At 37.6% G+C, this 18,386-nt stretch overlaps 1 protein-coding gene and 1 long non-coding RNA gene across 3 annotated transcripts in view; both read right to left on the reverse strand.

Annotated features, from left to right (window-relative positions):
• Positions 1 to 18,386, reverse strand: part of LOC115432210 (ephexin-1-like) — a 46,396-nt gene that overhangs the window by 12,717 nt on the left and 15,293 nt on the right. Inside the window, 7 exon segments of the mRNA XM_030153086.1 lie at positions 153 to 282; positions 7,037 to 7,189; positions 8,032 to 8,192; positions 9,169 to 9,419; positions 10,719 to 10,783; positions 11,188 to 11,520; positions 17,325 to 17,430. Coding sequence (XP_030008946.1) covers positions 153 to 282; positions 7,037 to 7,189; positions 8,032 to 8,192; positions 9,169 to 9,419; positions 10,719 to 10,783; positions 11,188 to 11,520; positions 17,325 to 17,430 — 1,199 coding nt within the window.
• On the reverse strand, positions 4,004 to 4,592 carry LOC115432211 (uncharacterized). 2 transcript variants are annotated; one of them, XR_003937176.1, is made up of 5 exons: positions 4,565 to 4,592; positions 4,461 to 4,473; positions 4,136 to 4,330; positions 4,058 to 4,083; positions 4,004 to 4,018 (listed from the first exon to the last, which is right to left on the reverse strand). It is a non-coding gene; the product is annotated as an uncharacterized LOC115432211 (long non-coding RNA). The 2 variants fall into 2 exon arrangements; XR_003937175.1 differs by lacking the exons at positions 4,461 to 4,473; positions 4,565 to 4,592 and having other exon boundaries at positions 4,136 to 4,398.

Below are 18,386 nucleotides of genomic sequence, written 5' to 3' on the forward strand. Positions count from 1 at the left end.
AGTGTTAAAGTGTGTGTTATGGACAGTGTTAAAGTCTGTATTATGGACAGTGTTGGAGTCTTTTGGACAGTGTTAAAGTGTGTGTTATGGACAGTGTTAAAGTCTGTATTATGGACAGTGTTGGAGTCTTTTGGACAGTGTTGGCGTCTCACTTGTACGAGCAGCTTCAGCCTGGTGATCCTTTGGAACGGCAGGATGAGAAATGAAGTAAAGGACAGACCTCGGACTCGGGGGTGATTCTCCAGACTAGCCATAGCCTCACGAAACGCCTGGTTTCCCTCTCTGAGCACACAGGAAAACAACCAAGCAACCAACTGAGTGTTATTTATATAGTGTTAAATGACAACAAAGGTTAATCTCTTGACACTTTACATTTATAGTTGGTTTTAAGACAAATACACAAATATTAAAGGGTTTTACTTTATATTCTTAAAAGTGTCCGCATTTACATTTACCAAATATTTATCTTTTTTTGTCATATATTACAGAAATGTGTTGGACGTCCCTGACTTCACCTGTTACAGTGTACTGGACTTGTAGAACCCAAACAGAACCCACACAGACCTTGTAGACAGTCCTAACCTCTGAACCTTTCCTACTTTGTCCTATCATTCTTCTGTTTTTACTGCTTCTAATGGACTTCGACCTCCAGTAAACCTACAGCTGTGACCTTTGAACTGACGTCACATGTTCACTGAAACCTCCACTTTCCAACATGAAACTGATTGAACATGACTGATCACATCAGTATGTCACATGTTCCTGCACAAACACACACTGGAGTTTAGTTTAGTTTACTTTACTTTACTTTACTTTGAGTTGAGTTCCTGTACATTCCTGTAACTGTAAATACTAACAGAAATGTGGATTACACCAGGGCTGAAGTTAATCCTCCACAGTCCCTTTAGTCCAGTTCAGTGTCAGAACCAAACAAACAGCAGATAATTAAAGGACAGCGCTGACACAGAAGACTGGAATCAGACACCAACCATGAAGACACAAACCTCTGGGTGTTTGTTTGTATCTGTGTGATTCTGTCACTAAAACAGAAACAGTTAGGGTTAGAACTGCACGACTAAAAAGAGAATAAAATACAAGTCATCAGTTTTCATCAACTAAAACTAGACGAAAATAGTCGTGTACTATTCGGACTAAAATACGACTAAAATGCTCAGAGTTTTAGTCAACTAAAACTGCACGAAAATAGTTGTGTATTATTTGGACTAAAATACGACTAAAATGCTCAGAGTTTTAGTTGACTAAAACTAGACGAGAGTAGTGACTAAAACTAGATGAAAATAGTTATGTATTATTCAGACAAAAATCTGAATAAAATGCTCAGGGTTTTAGTCGACTAAAACTAGACGAAAAAACTACGAATGTGACTAAAACTAATAAAGACTGAAATGAGAGTTTGGCTCAAAAACTAAATTAAAATTAAAACAGGTGGTCAAAAACAACAGTCCTTCTTACAGCACCATCCAGTGGCCAGCAGTGGTATTACAGTTTCAACACTGGGGGTCTTTATCATCTGTTGAATCCACAGTTGTTCGGTGAATGTGCGCTAGCGTTGCATAAGAGCAGCTAATCGCCTTTGCTTTATGATATGCAGCCTAGAAATAATCTGTCCTGGAATGAACGGCAGCGAACGCCTCCAAAGAACCGACAGGTCTGAGCCAAGACAGAGCGCCGGCGAACAGGCTGGGCTTTGTGTGTTCTTCAAACATCACAGTCATTAGTCACAGTCGATCATGTGGAAGCGGTGAACACGCACAGATGTGACGGAACGGCCTCAGCCTCAGTGTTTACGTCTGTAAGTAGGTCAGATCTGACACCGATTTAAGGCGGAAAATACAGAAAACAGGCCTTTTTCCAATAAGTCCGATCTATTTCTGATCAAAGCTTGTGTTCATCCAGTGGAGGAGCAGAAAAAGGATCTGACAGAGACATGTCTGAGGTCTGCCATGTCCCCAGTGTCCCTGTCCATCTGTTCTATGTGGATCAGAACCAGGTGAATGGGTTCTAGGTCAGGTTCTGTTCTATGTTCCGGTCCTGGTTCTGTTCTATGTTCCGGTCCTGGTTCTGTTCTATGTTTGGGTCCTGGTTCTGTTCCATGTTCCGGTCCTGGTTCTGATCTATGTTTGGGTCCTGGTTCTGCTCTATGTTCCGGTCCTGGTTCTGATCTATGTTCGGGTCCTGGTTCTGTTCTATGTTCCGGTCCTGGTTCTGTTCTATGTTCCGGTCCTGGTTCTGTTCTATGTTTGGGTCCTGGTTCTGTTCTATGTTCCGGTCCTGGTTCTGATCTATGTTTGGGTCCTGGTTCTGATCTATGTTCCGGTCCTGGTTCTGATCTATGTTTGGGTCCTGGTTCTGTTCTATGTTCTGGTCCTGGTTCTGATCTATGTTCGGGTCCTGGTTCTGTTCTATGTTCCGGTCCTGGTCCTGTTCTATGTTCCGGTCCTGGTTCTGTTCTATGTTCCGGTCCTGGTTCTGATCTATGTTCCGGTCCTGGTTCTGATCTATATTCCAGTCCTGGTTCTGTTCTATGTTCGGGTCCTGGTTCTGTTCTATGTTCCGGTCCTGGTCCTGTTCTATGTTCCGGTCCTGTTCTGTGTTCCGGTCCTGGTTCTGTTCTATGTTTGGGTCCTGGTCCTGTTCTATGTTCCGGTCCTGGTCCTGTTCTATGTTCCGGTCCTGTTCTTTGTTCCGGTCCTGGTTCTGTTCTTTGTTCCGGTCCTGGTTCTGTTCTATGTTCCGGTCCTGGTCCTGTTCTATGTTCCGGTCCTGGTCCTGTTCTTTGTTCCGGTCCTGGTTCTGTACTATGTTCCGGTCCTGGTTCTGTTCTATGTTCGGGTCCTGGTCCTGTTCTATGTTCCGGTCCTGGTCCTGTTCTTTGTTCCGGTCCTGGTTCTGTTCTATGTTCCGGTCCTGGTCCTGTTCTATGTTCCGGTCCTGGTCCTGTTCTTTGTTCCGGTCCTGGTTCTGTACTATGTTCCGGTCCTGGTTCTGTTCTATGTTCGGGTCCTGGTCCTGTTCTATGTTGCGGTCCTGGTCCTGTTCTATGTTCCGGTCCTGGTCCTGTTCTTTGTTCCGGTCCTGGTCCTGTTCTATGTTCTGGTCCTGGTCCTGTTCTTTGTTCCGGTCCTGGTTCTGTACTATGTTCTGGTCCTGGTTCTGTTCTATGTTCCGGTCCTGGTCCTGTTCTATGTTCTGGTCCTGGTCCTGTTCTTTGTTCCGGTCCTGGTTCTGTACTATGTTCTGGTCCTGGTTCTGTTCTATGTTCCAGTCCTGTGGTCTGGATGCACATCAATCTAACTATAGAAGTGGCTTTCACTTTGACTGGAGGAGAACTCAACTCATCCAGTCACAGTCCATATCTGACTTCTATCAGGAACTAGACTGATATCTGGAACCATTTACATCACAGGTGTCAAACTCCGGTCCTCGAGGGCCGGTATCCTGCATGTTTTAGATGTGTCCCTCTTCCTGCACACCTGACGGTCGTTCTCAGGCTTCTGCAGAGTTGGATGATAGGTTCATCATTTGAATCAGGCGTGTTGGAAGAGGGAAACATCTAAAACATGCAGGATACCGGCCTTTGAGGATGTGAGTTTGACACCCCTGATTTACATGCTTTAAACCATCAACAGATGGACCAGGAGAAGGAAAGAAACACAAAATGTCAAAAATTTAAAATCAAAATCAAAACTGTGAATAAACTTTGTAGACACTGTCCCCAAGGAAGAGACAAATGAAATTAGGAGTGAATCCAACCTAAAACTAAACAAACTAAATAAACTAAAGATGGAAAAAAAGAAGAAAAGAAAAAAAAAAAACACAAACAAGATATTACAGCGACAGAAGACAAAAGACAATAAAAGACAGAAGACAATCAAAGACAGAAGACAATCAAAGACACGACATAAGACAAAAACTTCCTCTTCTTCTTCCTCATGGTCAGTGTTAATGTCAACTGTGTTTCCAGTACTATGCTGTTGTTTCAACCTGTGGGTTCTACCTGTGGGTTCCACCTATCGGTTCTACCTGTCATTACTACCTGTGGGTTCTATCTGTGGGTTCTACCTGTCGTTTCTATCTTTCAGCTCTACCTGTCAGTTCTGCCTATTGTTTCTACCTGTGGGTTCTACCTGTTGGTTTTACCTGTGGGTTCTACCTGTGGGTTCTACCTGTTGTTTCTACCTGTGGATTCTACCTGTGGGTTCTACCTGTTGTTTCTACCTGTGGGTTCTACCTGTGGGTTCTACCTGTTGTTTCTACCTGTGGGTTCTACCTGTGGGTTCTACCTGTTGTTTCTACCTGTGGGTTCTACCTGTTGGTTTTACCTGTGGGTTATACCTGTTGTTTCTACCTGTGGATTCTACCTGTGGGTTCTACCTGTTGGTTTTACCTGTGGGTTCTACCTGTTGTTTCTACCTGTGGGTTCTACCTATTGGTTTTACCTGTGGGTTCTACCTGTCATTTCTACCCGTTGTTTCTACCTGTGGGTTCTACTTCTCAGTTCTACCTGTTGGTTCTACCTGTGGGTTCTACTTGTCAGTTCTACCTGAGGGTTCTATCTGTGGGTTCTACCTGTGTGTTCTACTTCTCAGTTCTACCTGTTGTTTCTACCTGTGTGTTCTACCTGTGTGTTCTACTTCTTAGTTCTACCTGTGGGTTCTACCTGTAGAACGTCCTGTATGTTGGGTGCGTGGGAAAATGCCTTTTGTGTTGTTTGTGTGTGTGTGTCTGATCAAACGGGGCATGTGCTGCAGATTCCCACACCACCACCACACCCTGAACATCACATTAGTCATGAATAAAAACAAACCTGTTCTTTACTAAAAAGAAAACAGGCAGACAAAACAAAACATTCAGTGACAGAAGGAAGAACACCTTTTATTCTGTCACAACCTCCGTCACTAAACTCACCCAACTCGTCAGACAGAGAGAAAAGTCTGTGGACCTGTTGAATCCAGGTGTTTGTGTTCTAACAGGGGTCTGGGATCCAAGACAATAAGGACGAATGTCAGTGGAGTTTATATTATGGGATAGATATCAGTGCACTGGTTAGTTTGGGTTTATCAAAAAAATTAGTAAAAAAAAAAAAAAAAAAAAAAAAATAATAATAATAATAATCACGAAATCAACAAAAGAATCATAAAATGTAAAAATGAATCAACAAAATTAGCAAAATAATAAAAAAATAAGTAAAAAGGGCAAAAATAATCAACAAAATCAACATAATAATCAACAAAATGAACAAAAAAATCAAAAAATGTTTTAAAAAAATTCAATAAAATTAGAAAAATAATTAAAAAAGTAAAAATGACAAAAAATAATCAACAAAATGAACAAAAGAATCAAAAAATGTGCAAAATAATCAAAAAATAAGTAAATGTAGAATATATAAATATAAATATAGAATATAGAATATAGTTTTATATTATGGGATATATATCAGTGCACTGGTTTGTTTGGGTTCAATTATTAGATGGTTTTGACTTAATTTCTCTCAACATTGATTTTTTTTTTTCACACTGACTCTGATATTCAATGTTCTTCCTCTAAATGTCTCTAATATTTTTCCTGCTCTGACTGTAAATAATAATTTCCATCTACTTTCATCACATCTGACTGAGGAAGAAACATCTACCATTAAACTACAGTGAAATATTGATGTTCATTATTCTGAATCTTCTCAGTGCGTCACAGTTGGTCATGGAGTTCCTCAAGGCTCAGTTCTTGGACCGATACTGTTCACCTTCTACATGTTTCCTTTACAGTAACTTATTAAGGAAGGGCATCGTGTCTACAGCTGTCACATGTCCTGTTCATGATGGTTGGACATAAAAACACACATTTTTCCTTAAAGTCTTTAAATGATTTAGAATCATAGTCAGTGTTCTGTCCTCAGTTAAATGTAAAATCTGTTTGGTTAAAAAAGGGTTAAAATGTTCCATAATCATTTAGTAATAAAAATGAGGTAATTCATCTGCCATAATTCATGCAAAAAAAAAACAACAACACATTTATTCAACAGTCAGTAATGGTTTATCTGCATCTTATTTTGACAGTATATTTAGTAGTTGAAATGCATCTTGGGTAACACGCTCATGTGGTAAAACTGTGTTTCCAGTAAATTTGCACACTCATGTCCAATCTGTTCCTGTGTCGTACATCTGACCTACACCTCCGAAAGCAGTGGATGTGAGTTTAATGTGTGTTTAGAAGATAATTCAAACATATTTGGTTCGTCTCATCAGTTTCATCAGCTCCTGAACGCATCGTTGTCTGTACATGTGTGTTGTATTCTTATCATCCATTCCTGTGTAACTTGCTAGCTTAAGTGTGTAATGTAGCCATGTATTAGCATGTTGATAATGCTAGTCACTTGTGTTAATGACTCTAATTTGCATATGAAAACATCTCTAATTATCGTTATTTAGCCAAAGCATTCTGCTAAACTGAACAGATGTATTTAGTTATCAACAACATGAAACTGATGTACACTTTGTTTTTTAGTTTTTTATTTTTCCGTTTCACTCTGTGTAAGTCATCTGAGAACTGAAAAAAAGAGAAAGAAAGATGCTCAGCTTTCCTGGCTCATGATGAAAACCTGAGTTTGTCTTCCTGTTTATCTGCACATGAGAATGTTTAACATGTAGTGGTAACAGTATAGTCATGAATTTTAAAAAAATTCAGTGTTGATATAAATTCAGTCCAAACCATCGGTGAGTCATTTTGGAAACAAAGAGAATAACTGAACCCAAACGAACCAATGCACTGATATCTATCCCATAATATAAACTCTATTCTGACATTAGTCCTTATTGTTTTGGATCCCAGACCCTGTTAGAACAGAAACACCTGAATTCAACGGGTCCATGGACTTTAGTCCATATAGTTTACATACAAAGTGTCGGGGCTCCAGCCCACCTCCCTGAGGTTCTCCATGGGCAGACGCTCTGATCGTACATTTGTCCATATATATTCATATACATATACAAAACACACACATTTAGAATAAAGGACTCACAGGATCCGTCTGTAGTTCTTCTCCTGGTAAACCTGATTAATGACGTAGGAGATGAAGACGCCGAAGTGTTCCACGGCGTGATGGAACACGATGTCACACACGTCGGAAATCAAAATGGACTCTTCAATTCTGTGTTCGAGATCCATCAGGAATCTAAAAAAAAACACAAATAAACCTAAAGCTGAAGCACACTGTCTGTACCGTTTGTGTTTTTATCAATGATATATATATATATATATATATATATATATATAAATAAAAACCCAGCCATCCGTCTACAGGACGGTTCCATCCACATGTAACACAGATTTGAACTAAAATACCTCCAAGGCACCAGTAACATGTTCTATTAACCCTCTGGTTTCCACTCATACAGATCCTTCTAATCACCAAAAGTACATAATGGACACAGTGTCGCAGTAATGGTAGAATGTTTCCATTCAGTTTGTTTGACATTTTTGACATGTTTTTTTGTATTTCATCAACTTGAGCCATAAACAAATATATTAAACACTCAATAACTGTTATATTTTAACCCTTTAAATGCTATTTGTAATGTTAATAAACTATATTTTTGATGCAAAAAAATAAATAAATTTAATATTCTCCATATAAATCGTATTATTCATTTAATTTTTTATTAGTTCCTTCTGTCATCTGTCAGTGATTCACACCAACACTGGTTCATATTATTACTATTTTGGTTCTAGGTCAAATGTTAAATGTGTCAGTGTGTATTTTGTACTTACTTGGTGGAAGGGTGTTAGTGTAGGAATTTAACACTGTTTATTATGGGATGGATTTATTGGACGTATCAGAATTTAAACAATCAGAAAAAAACGAACAACTAGTTTTGTCTTTTTTGTTTAAATTCATAAATCTAATTTATTCAGATAAAATGATTTGACATTTTCTCTGATTACTACAGATGTTGAATTTGAGGATCTTCATCGCACAGATGTTTCCATGACGACACATATGAAGTCATGTCCTACCTCTCACTAGCTTTCATGACTTCCTCGATGTTGGAGAACAGAAAATGCATGTCGGACTGGCTGAGTGTGTGGATTAAAACTGGGTTCCGCAGGAAGTGAGTCTCTAGAATCTCCAGACTCTTGTAGTAGGAGGCTTCGGAGGTAACGAGCTCAAACATGGCCTGAAAGATAAGGTAAGGTAAGGTAAGGTAAGGTAAGGTAAGGTAAGGTAAGAAAAGATAAGATAAGGTAAGAAAAGATAAGGTAAGGTAAGATAAGGTAAGAAAAGATAAGGTAAGGTAAGAAAAGATAAGATAAGGTAAGAAAAGATAAGGTCAGGTAAGATTAGGTAAGATAAAAGCAGATAAGATAAGGTAAGGTGAGGTAAGATAAGGTAAGGTAAGATAAGGCAAGATAAAAGTAGATAAGATTAGATAATATAAGGCAAGATAGGATAAGGTAAGTTCAGATAAGATAAGATCAGATAAGATAACATAAGATAGGGTAAGGTTAGGTAAGGTAAGGTGAGGTAAGGTAAGATGAGATAAGATAAGTTAAGATAAGACAAGGTAAGAAAAGATAAGGTAAGATAAGGTAAGGTAAGGTAAGGTGAGATAAAAGTAGATAAGATAAGATAGGGTAAGGTAAGATTAGATAAGATAAGGTAAGATAGGATAAGAGAAGATAAGATAAGAGAAGATAAGATAAGATAAGGAAAGATAAAATAAGATAGGGTAAGATTAGGTAAGATAAGGTAAAGTAAGGTAAGATAAGATATGATTAGGTAAGGTAAGATAATGTAAGTAAGATAAGATAAGATAAGGTAAGGTAAGACAGGATAAGATAAGACTTTATTGATCCCACCATGGGGAAATGTCACAGCTGAAATCAGCAAATACAAATAAATGAATATAAATGGAATACATGATTTATAACGCGGAGTTATTGATTATATAGATATTAGCATCAAGGTACAAAAATCCACATCCATTCACTACATTTAGCATAGCGTTATTACTATTATTAGCATTGTTAGCATTATTACTATTATTAGCATTATTAGCCTTGTTAGCATTCTTGTCTTTTTACTTGTCATATTATCGGCTGCTGAGCTAAAACCTAGACCCCAAACAGCCGGAGGTGTACAGTCTGCTTCACCTCCTGCATGATGACCTCCTTCTGGGGCAGCTGCTCCAACAGTCCGCTGTTCTGGACCGCCTCCAGGTTCTGCCACAGGCTCAGGGAGCGGGCGCTGTTCCTCAGCTGCAGCTGCAGGACCGGCGCTGACACCACGCCCGACTCCGGCAGCCCCGCCCGGGTCACGTCGGCCGGGGACAGGTTGTCCCTCTGCCGCCGCTGTTCGATCTCCTGCTGCTTGGATGTGTCCCTGTACTCCTGGTAGAGGACGGCTGGACGGACAGGAGACCACGGTTAGAAGAGTTTGGGATTCTTCATGAAAGTTTGGACTTTTCTCTCTAATTCAGTTTGTTTTAATTCATTTTAGAGCAGGTTCGTTAGTTTTTATTAGTTTTCAGTTTTTCATTTTTTAAATTATTATTATTTCAAATAATACATTTACATGATCATGTACTTATACATAAAGAACCACACAAACAAAAAATATACAAACAAATTATACAACAAACCTACAAACCTATTAAACCCCCAAAAAAGAAGAGAAAAAACAAAAACAAACCAAAAAAACACAACAAGAAAAACAACAAGATAAATAATGTTATCAGCTCCTCTTTACAATACTCAGGGCTGAGTAAGAGTTTACGGGTTTTTTTCTTTTTCTTTATTATTATTATTTGAAATTATACATTTACATAAACATGCACTTATACATAAGGAACCACACAGACACAATATATACAAACCAAGGTTATAATGGTTAACTAAAACTAATGAAATGACGAAAACTAGAATTGTAAAAACATTTTCATTAACTGAAATAAATAAAAACTATAATTAAAACAAAAAACAATAACTAACTGAAACTGTATTGTGTGCTTACAAAATTAACTAAAACTGATAAAAATAATGGATAAAATTCCCTTTGTTTTTGTCTTTGTCAATGTCAGATTGATATGAAATCAATTTTGCTCCAGCAGTTTGCTCCAGCATGGAGACTAAAGTTGGGAGAAAGCAGCAGAGTCCTGTCTGGGATTTCTTTCCAACTGCAGGTCTGTTCTACAGTTGGACTCAAACTGCAGCTCCTCTGACATGAGCGGAGGTGGACTATAAGTTTCTCTGCTGAAGGAACGCCGACTGAGTCGATGTCAACAGCGAAGGTGACTTTGAACAGCGGGCCGTTGCATAATCTACCTCAGTCAGATAGAGCAGAACACAGCGGTGGGCGTGAGGAGGACTGAGCATTACATAAGAGACGGAGAGAGGAGGAACAGAGCCCAAGCAAGAACTGGACCTGGATCTGAGACCAAGGAAGAACTGGACCTGGATCTGAGACCAAGCAAGAACTGGACCTGGATCTGAGACCAGGGAAGAACTGGACCTGGATCTGAGACCAGGGAAGAACTGGACCTGGATCTGAGACCAGGGAAGAACTGGACCTGGATCTGAGACCAGGGAAGAACTGGACCTGGATCTGAGACCAGGGAAGAACTGGACCTGGATCTGAGACCACAGGGACCCCCATAGGGGTCTGGTTTAGGTGGGTTTTAGGAGTGTGTGCTGTGTTTTCTCACCGATGCTTTTGACGATGTTGAGGCTGTGGACGATGGTCTGGGAACTGTCTCCATTACTGAGCAACCTGAGAGTAAACAAACAACAACAAACAAAATGAAGAATGATGATGCAACAGCTGACGAGTGCAAACGCAAACATTTACTTCAGTCTTTGACGGAAAATGAAAACGATGAAATCCAAAGAACGAAAAATCCAAACATCCATCATTTTACAGACAAACAGTGAGTCAGTGTTTAAAGGCCACAGTCGGACCAGGGTCCTTCTATCTATCTATCTATCTATCTATCTATCTATCTATCTATCTATCTATCTATCTATCTATCTATCTATCTATCTATCTATCTATCTATCTCTCCATATATATATATATATATATATATATATATATATATATATATATATATATATATCAGTGTTTACAGTTGAATCTACTCTGTCCTCAGTGTTTGCAGTTGAATGTGCTCTGACCTGGGGTTGCCGTGGTCGTGGTGCATCTCCGTGGCGCTCATGGCTCCTCCCCTTTCCTCCTGGACGCTGCAGGCTTTGGCCGTGTGCTCGGACAGCTGGTGGATGTCTCCTGAGTGGATGCCGTGGGTCCGGTATGTGATCATGTCTGTGGACTGGCTGCTGCTGCTGGAGGAAACTGCACTCGATCTGTCCACGTTCCGCCCTCCTCCTCCCACTCCTGCTCGTCTCCTATCCAGAGCATCTCTGCTGTGCTGAGGGTGTCTGCTTCTGGACTCACCATTGCTTGGCAACACCGCTCTGGAGTGATGATGGAGCTGTGGCGAAGACTGGGGGCTAAAGCGAGAGCACAAATCACACTGAAGATTCACATATTTACACCTACACCACAGAGTTGAAATCACACATTTAACACATTTAACATTTGACCTAGAACCAAAAATAATAATAATAATAATAATAATAATAATATGAACCAGTGTTGGTGTTAATCACTGACAGATGACAGGAGGAATGAATAAAAAAAATTAAATAAAATTTATATGAAGAATATTGGGAAAAAAAACAACTTTTGTGTTATTTGCATCAAAAACATAGTTTATTTACGTTACAAACATGTCATTTAAAGTGTTATATGACATGTAAGTGTAATATGACAGTTATTGGGTATTTGGTATTTTTGTTTATGGCTCAAGTTGATGAATATATGAATATATTATTATTATGTTATTATGTAGGACAATATATATATTTATATTATATATGTGTTTCTTTTTTTTATTAATATCTGGTAGGATAATTTGTAAATCAGTATTATTATATTAGGGTATATAGGAAAAAGGATGTGTCATATTGTTTTATTATTATTATTATTATTATTATTATTATTATTATTATATTGATATTCATATAAAATAATAATTGCTATATATTGATCATAAGGAATAGAAATGGGGGGTAGGAGTATATAAGTTTTTACTTCTTCCTACTCCTTTTCGAGCATGTATAATTTCATTTCATTTATTTTATTTTATTTATTCCCTCCGCCAGGAGGTATTGTGATCACTTTGCCTTGTGTGTTTGTTTGTTTGTTTGTTTATTTGTTTGTTTGTTTGTTAGCAACTTTATGGGAAAACTATTACAACCATCTTTACCAAACTATACCCACAGATAGGCCTAGGCCCTGGGACCAACCCATTCAATTTTGGTCCCAGTAGGCCAAAGTTCAAGGTCACAGCAAGGTCACAAAATCTACAATTTTCCATCTGTCATCACTGAGCAATTTTCCAAAATTCATAAAAAAATTCAAAACGACTCCGATTAGCTTCCAATTTGATTCACCTGCAGCTTAGAACAATATCTTGCATCTGACACAAAATTGTCCACATCCACTGTGGAATGTGGACTCTGTGGACATTTACATTTAAAATTGAAAATCCCATTCACCATACATTTTTAATTTACATATGTTTGTATGTGGTTTACTGCTGCTTGGCTGGTTTATATATGTTTGTATGTGGTTTACTGCTGCTTGGCTGGTTTATATAAGTTTGTATGTGGTTTACTGCTGCTTGGCTGGTTTATATATGTTTGTATGTGGTTTACTGCTGCTTGGCTGGTTTATATAAGTTTGTATGTGGTTACCTCCGCTCAGGGGGGTTATGTTTTTGCCAGGGTTTGTTTGTTTGTTTGTTGGTTAGTTAGCCAGATAAGTCAAAAAGTTATGGGCAGATTTTCATGAAATTTTCAGGGAATGTTGACACTGGCACAAGGAACAAATGATTAAAGTTTGGTGGTGATCAGGGGGGTGGGGTGGGGGACGGATGGGGGGACATGGACAGATCTGTCTTGGCGGAGGTCTGCGCTCTCCAAGTGCTTTTCTAGTTTATTTTGGGGTTTTTTCTTTTTTTTTTTCTTTTGTTTACTTATCAACCTTTTATGTACCAGTACTGATATTTTGTTGGTTGATTTTTGTTTTGATTTCACTATCTACATGTTCGAAAGAAAGATTTCAATCAATCAACCAATCAATGAAATTGGAAAAAAAAAGAAAAAAAAAAAGAAAAAAAAGAAAGAAAGTTCAAAACAAACTCTGAAAAACATCCTAACATTAGAACAGTACTGTGCATATTATGGGATGTAGGTGATTAAAGGACTACTATGGGTGTTAAATATACTATAGAAATAACCACAACCACAGATTTTGTGTTATAGATGGATTTGTCTGGTATTATGGGATGGCTGTGTGTGTGGTACAGGTCTGACCAGTGGTTTTAGATGAAGTTGCTAACGTAACTGTTCCATCCACATCTGAAGCATCGCTGCTGCGGACGGAGGCGTCAGCAAAATGGATTTTTGACACCTAAAAATACCGCCCACCTAAACAAATCAATATCAGTTCAGCAGTTTGGGTTTTCACACTCCACTCAATACCAAGTAGAGTTTGAAAAGTCTTCACACAAACACAGTCCAAACTACAAAACCCTCCATCCTGTGGTCAAAGTCAGTCGAGTACGTTAACTGTAACATACGGACGATGGCAGAGGACGACGGACACGAACTACAGGAAACACACAAGGACGGACACTTTTAACACAATGGACACACACTGGGTTTATGTTCAGCTAATGATGGATTTGACTGAAAAAGACACTTTTTCTTAATTTTTCTGTTTTGACATAATTAACTTTGAATTTGCTCTGAGTTTTCATGAACATCAACATCAGGGGTGTCAAACTGATTTTCTTCCGGGGGCCACATTCATCCCAATTTAATCTGAAGTGGACCGGACCAGCAAACTAACAGCATGATAGCCAGTAAATAATGACAACTCCAAATTGTTTTAGTGCAAAAAAATAACATTCAATTATGCCAATATTTACATTTACAAACTATCCAAACAAAAAGGATGTGAATAACCTGAAAAAAAATGAAGTTTGTTAAGAAATATAAGGACAATTTTATCCATATTATGCCTCGACTTCATTTTTTATACATATGCATTACAGATCAGATCTACAAAGGCACAAAACATTTAATAACAGGCAGAATATTGTTAAAATTGCACATAATTTTCTTTAGACATTTCAGGTTGTTCATATTTGTTCAGGTTATTCACATTTTATTGTTAAAGAATAGTTTGTTAAAGTAAACATTTTCATAATTTAATGTTTTATGCACTAAATCAAAGAGAAAAAGAAAATGGTGTTGTCATTGTCATTAGTTTGATGCCCTAACTTGCATTTTGCAAATTGGTCCTGTGGGCCTGATTGGAACCTTTGGCAGGCCGGTTTTGGTCCCCGGGCTGCATGTTTGACACCGGTGATCTACATGATCCATCAATTAAATATAGAAATATAGCAGATTTTTAACTTAAACACACAAAATACAGTGAATAATAATACAATAAATGGTGATAAATCACTCAAGAAAGGTTAGCTAGAGAGAAAAACTCATTTGGGAACTGCCACTAAAGTAGCTCTGGGTTTTTATGGGTTAACGTTGAATTCTGTTCTTTTACAGAATCCAAACCTGAACCTGTTCAAACCACAGGAGCACTGCAGAGTATTTGGTTCTAACCAAGATTTAAAAAAAAAAAAAAAAAACCTTTAGATTTAGAAACATTAGATAATTTATCTTCTTTCAAAGCAGTGATATTGGTCTTTTTTAAATGTTCTTCTTCCTTTTCCCACATTTCTCTGTGGTCTCCATAAACTGTAAATGCTCTGCTTGGCTCTGAATTCTTCATTCATTCAACTCCACAGGTCCATCTGCAACCCTGTTTCTGAGTTATGACACCAGAAAGGTGGTTTGGAGCGCTGGCCCTTTAAATGCACAGGAGACACTTCAGGCCCCGCCCCCTCCAGGTTATTGGCTGTGCTGCTCTGTCCCGTTCAACCGACAACTGAACATTTGAGGTCATGGGCTCCAGGTTTGGACATATTTTCAGTCTGGACTACAACCGCTGATGACGACAAACAATTATGGAGAAAAACTGGAGAAATGTTGGACTGAAGTCTGGATCTGATATGAGCAAATGTTAGAGACGCAACTAAGTAAGAAGGAATTCGAATGAAAGAAATGAACGACAACCGAGTAAAATCATGAAAAAAATGAACAAAACTGAACAGAAAAGGACAAAATAATGAAAAAAATCAACAAAACTAAATGAAAACTGAGCAAAATAATAAAAAAGATCAACAAGACTGAACAGAAATCGAGCAAAATAATGAACAAAACTGAACAGAAATCGACAAAGAAATGAAAAAAATTAACAAAACTGAATGAAAATCAAGCAAAATAATGAAAAAAATGAACAAAACCCAACGAAAATCGAGCAAAATAATGAAGAAAATGAACAAAACCCAACGAAAATCGAGCAAAATAATGAAAAAAATGAACAAAACCGAACAAAAACCGAGCAAAATAATGACAAAAATGAACAAAACTGAACAGAAATCGGGCAAAATAATGAAAAAAATTAATAAAACTGAACAGAAATAAACAAAATAATGAAAAAAATGAACAAAACTGAATGAAAATCAAGCAAAATAATGACAAAAAATGAACAAAACCGAATGAAAACTGAGCAAAATAATGAAAAAAATTAACAAAACTGATATGTACAAATGTCGTAACAAATTATAGATGCAACTAATTAAGAAGGAATTCAAACAGAAAACTCTCTTTCAGTCAAAACTCCAGTTCAGTATCAGTTTGATGAAAAAATTCTAATGTTTGTCTACTTTTCTCCTACTGATTATTTCAACATAGTCATCGTCTTCATTCTTGTGGATAAATTTCATATTCATGAAACTAAACAATCCAAAACATCCCCATCATTTCAATTATTTTTAATAGAACTGAAAATCTATTTTGAGTCTAAAACATATTAAATTTAACCCAAAATGTTTATCAGCGCTTCAGTTTTACTTTCAGTTTTTTTATGTAAATTGGTCTGCACTTCATATTGTACTGTTATTTTTCTTTCCTTTTCTAACTGTACTTTTACTTATTATTGGATTTTCTTTTTTATTCTCTTTAATTTATTTATTATTTATTTATATTTCATCTATATATGTTTAATTTTATTTATTCTTATAGTTTTTTTGTCTTCTTATTCTTAGTTTATGATTATTATGGCTTTTATTTGTTTTGTATATTCTTGTTATATTCTATTTTTTATGTGTTCTATTGATGAATAATAAGTAAATTCTTGGAAGAAAAACGAAAAAAAAGAAAGAATCCAAACAGGTTGTAGAAATCCACTGGATTTTTGTCCAAATGAATCTACAGATAGTTTTGCAGCAGCTGAAGGGTTCAAATTCAACCTGTCTGAACTATTCGGGTCCAAATACACAAAGAAATGAAGCACAGACTAAGAACAGTGGGTTTAGACAAATATGAACTTTTAAAGTCCTGGACTTGACTCTGGTTCAGCCTGTTTTGGTCCGTGGACCTTATGTGTGACAGCCCTACTATTTTTTTTTTTTTTTTCATTGTTTTTATTGCAATTTTTGTTTTCCATTCAACAAAACAGTGTCTTCTAAAAACTAGACACAAAACAAAACATACACAACAGCTCTTACATAAGAAATAAAACAGCCTGATACAGAAGGTGGTAGGTCAGACTTACAATATACGGGAGTCACATTTATGAATATCATTTAAGTACACAACAGTCCTTTTAATAAGGCAGAGGAGAGGTCTGGTCCAATATAGTCCAAAAATGGGCGCCACTCTGTAGAACTGGTCAGCGCTGTCATGGAGGACATTGGTCAGATTTTCTAGGGGGACCAGTTCAAAACTTATTTTAGGCCATCTACAGATAGAAGGAGTCTTGTCACTGACCTACTGCAACAGAACTGTTTTCCTGCTGCAAATGTTAGAATATTAGACAGTCTTTTGCCGGACAGCCCTGCTTTAAAGCGGACCTGCGCTGGACCTGCTGCAGCTTTAACCTTCAGACTCTGGAAAGGTTTGGTCTGGTTTCACAGATAACACAGGGGGGTGTTTTCTTTGTGACGGCGGCGTGGACGCGTGTTCGCTGTTGACCCGGGCTGTTTGTTGGTCTGGGCGTGTGCGTGGACACGTGTGTGTGTGTGTGTGTGTGTGTGTTCAGTCCAGGTATGCAGACTCACCGCCTGGCCCCCGGCAGCAGAGGTGATTTATTGGGCAAATGTGAGGAGGAGGAGGAGCCTGTTCTTCTGCTGGATGGACTCCGGTCTGAACCCAGTCCAGGAGAACCTGCAGAGGAACAGGAACAGCATGAACCTGGAACCACAGACAGACCATAATATCCTCCTGAGACCCAGCAATGCATTCTGGTCCTCTGTAGGGGACAAGAATTTTACAGCTTCATTTTAAAAAAAACAAACGCTGTCCACTGCAAAAGACATTCCACCAAAAACTGAAAAATCTATCTGAAAAAACTGTTGCATCATGTTGTTTCCAATCAAGACAATTATTAAATATAAAAAAGCCTAAACTTTTCTCTTCCTGGGTCTCAGGAGGATATACACAGTGGGCTACTAATGCAGAATGGGTTTCACACAGCTTTTGTGTTTTTTTGAACTGTTTTTTTTTGTTTTGGTTTATTTATTTATTTATTTATTTACGTATTGTTTGGATTTTCTAAACTAAAATGCCAAATACTCAATAACTGTCATATTTTTAACACTTTTAATGGCATGTTTGTAATGGAAACAGAGCATAGTTTTGATGAGAAAAAAAACACAAAACTGTTGTTTTGTCAATATTCTTCATATATATATGTATATATATATATATATATATATATATATATATATATATATATATATATATATATATATGTTGTTGTTGTTCCTCCTGTCATCAGTCAGTGATTCACACCAACACTGGTTCATATTATTATTATTTTTGGTTCTAGGTCAAATGTTAAATGTGTCAGTGTGTATTTTGTACTCACTTGGTAGAAGGGTGTTAGTGTAGGAATTTAACACTGTTTATTATGGGATGGTTTTAGTGGATGGATCAGAATTTAAACAGTCAGACAAAAATGAACAACTGCTGAATTCAGACCAAAAACAAATGGTGACAAATAATATCATTATAACTAAATAAATAAATAAAAATAATCTGACCTTTAATACCATTAAGTGTAAAGTGTGTTTCATATGTTCACCTGGACACCAGAGGGTTAAAGGAGTCCGTTTTCGTCG

This window comes from Sphaeramia orbicularis, chromosome 13, assembly GCF_902148855.1.
Source record: "Sphaeramia orbicularis chromosome 13, fSphaOr1.1, whole genome shotgun sequence".
NCBI classification, from domain to species: domain Eukaryota; kingdom Metazoa; phylum Chordata; class Actinopteri; order Kurtiformes; family Apogonidae; genus Sphaeramia; species Sphaeramia orbicularis.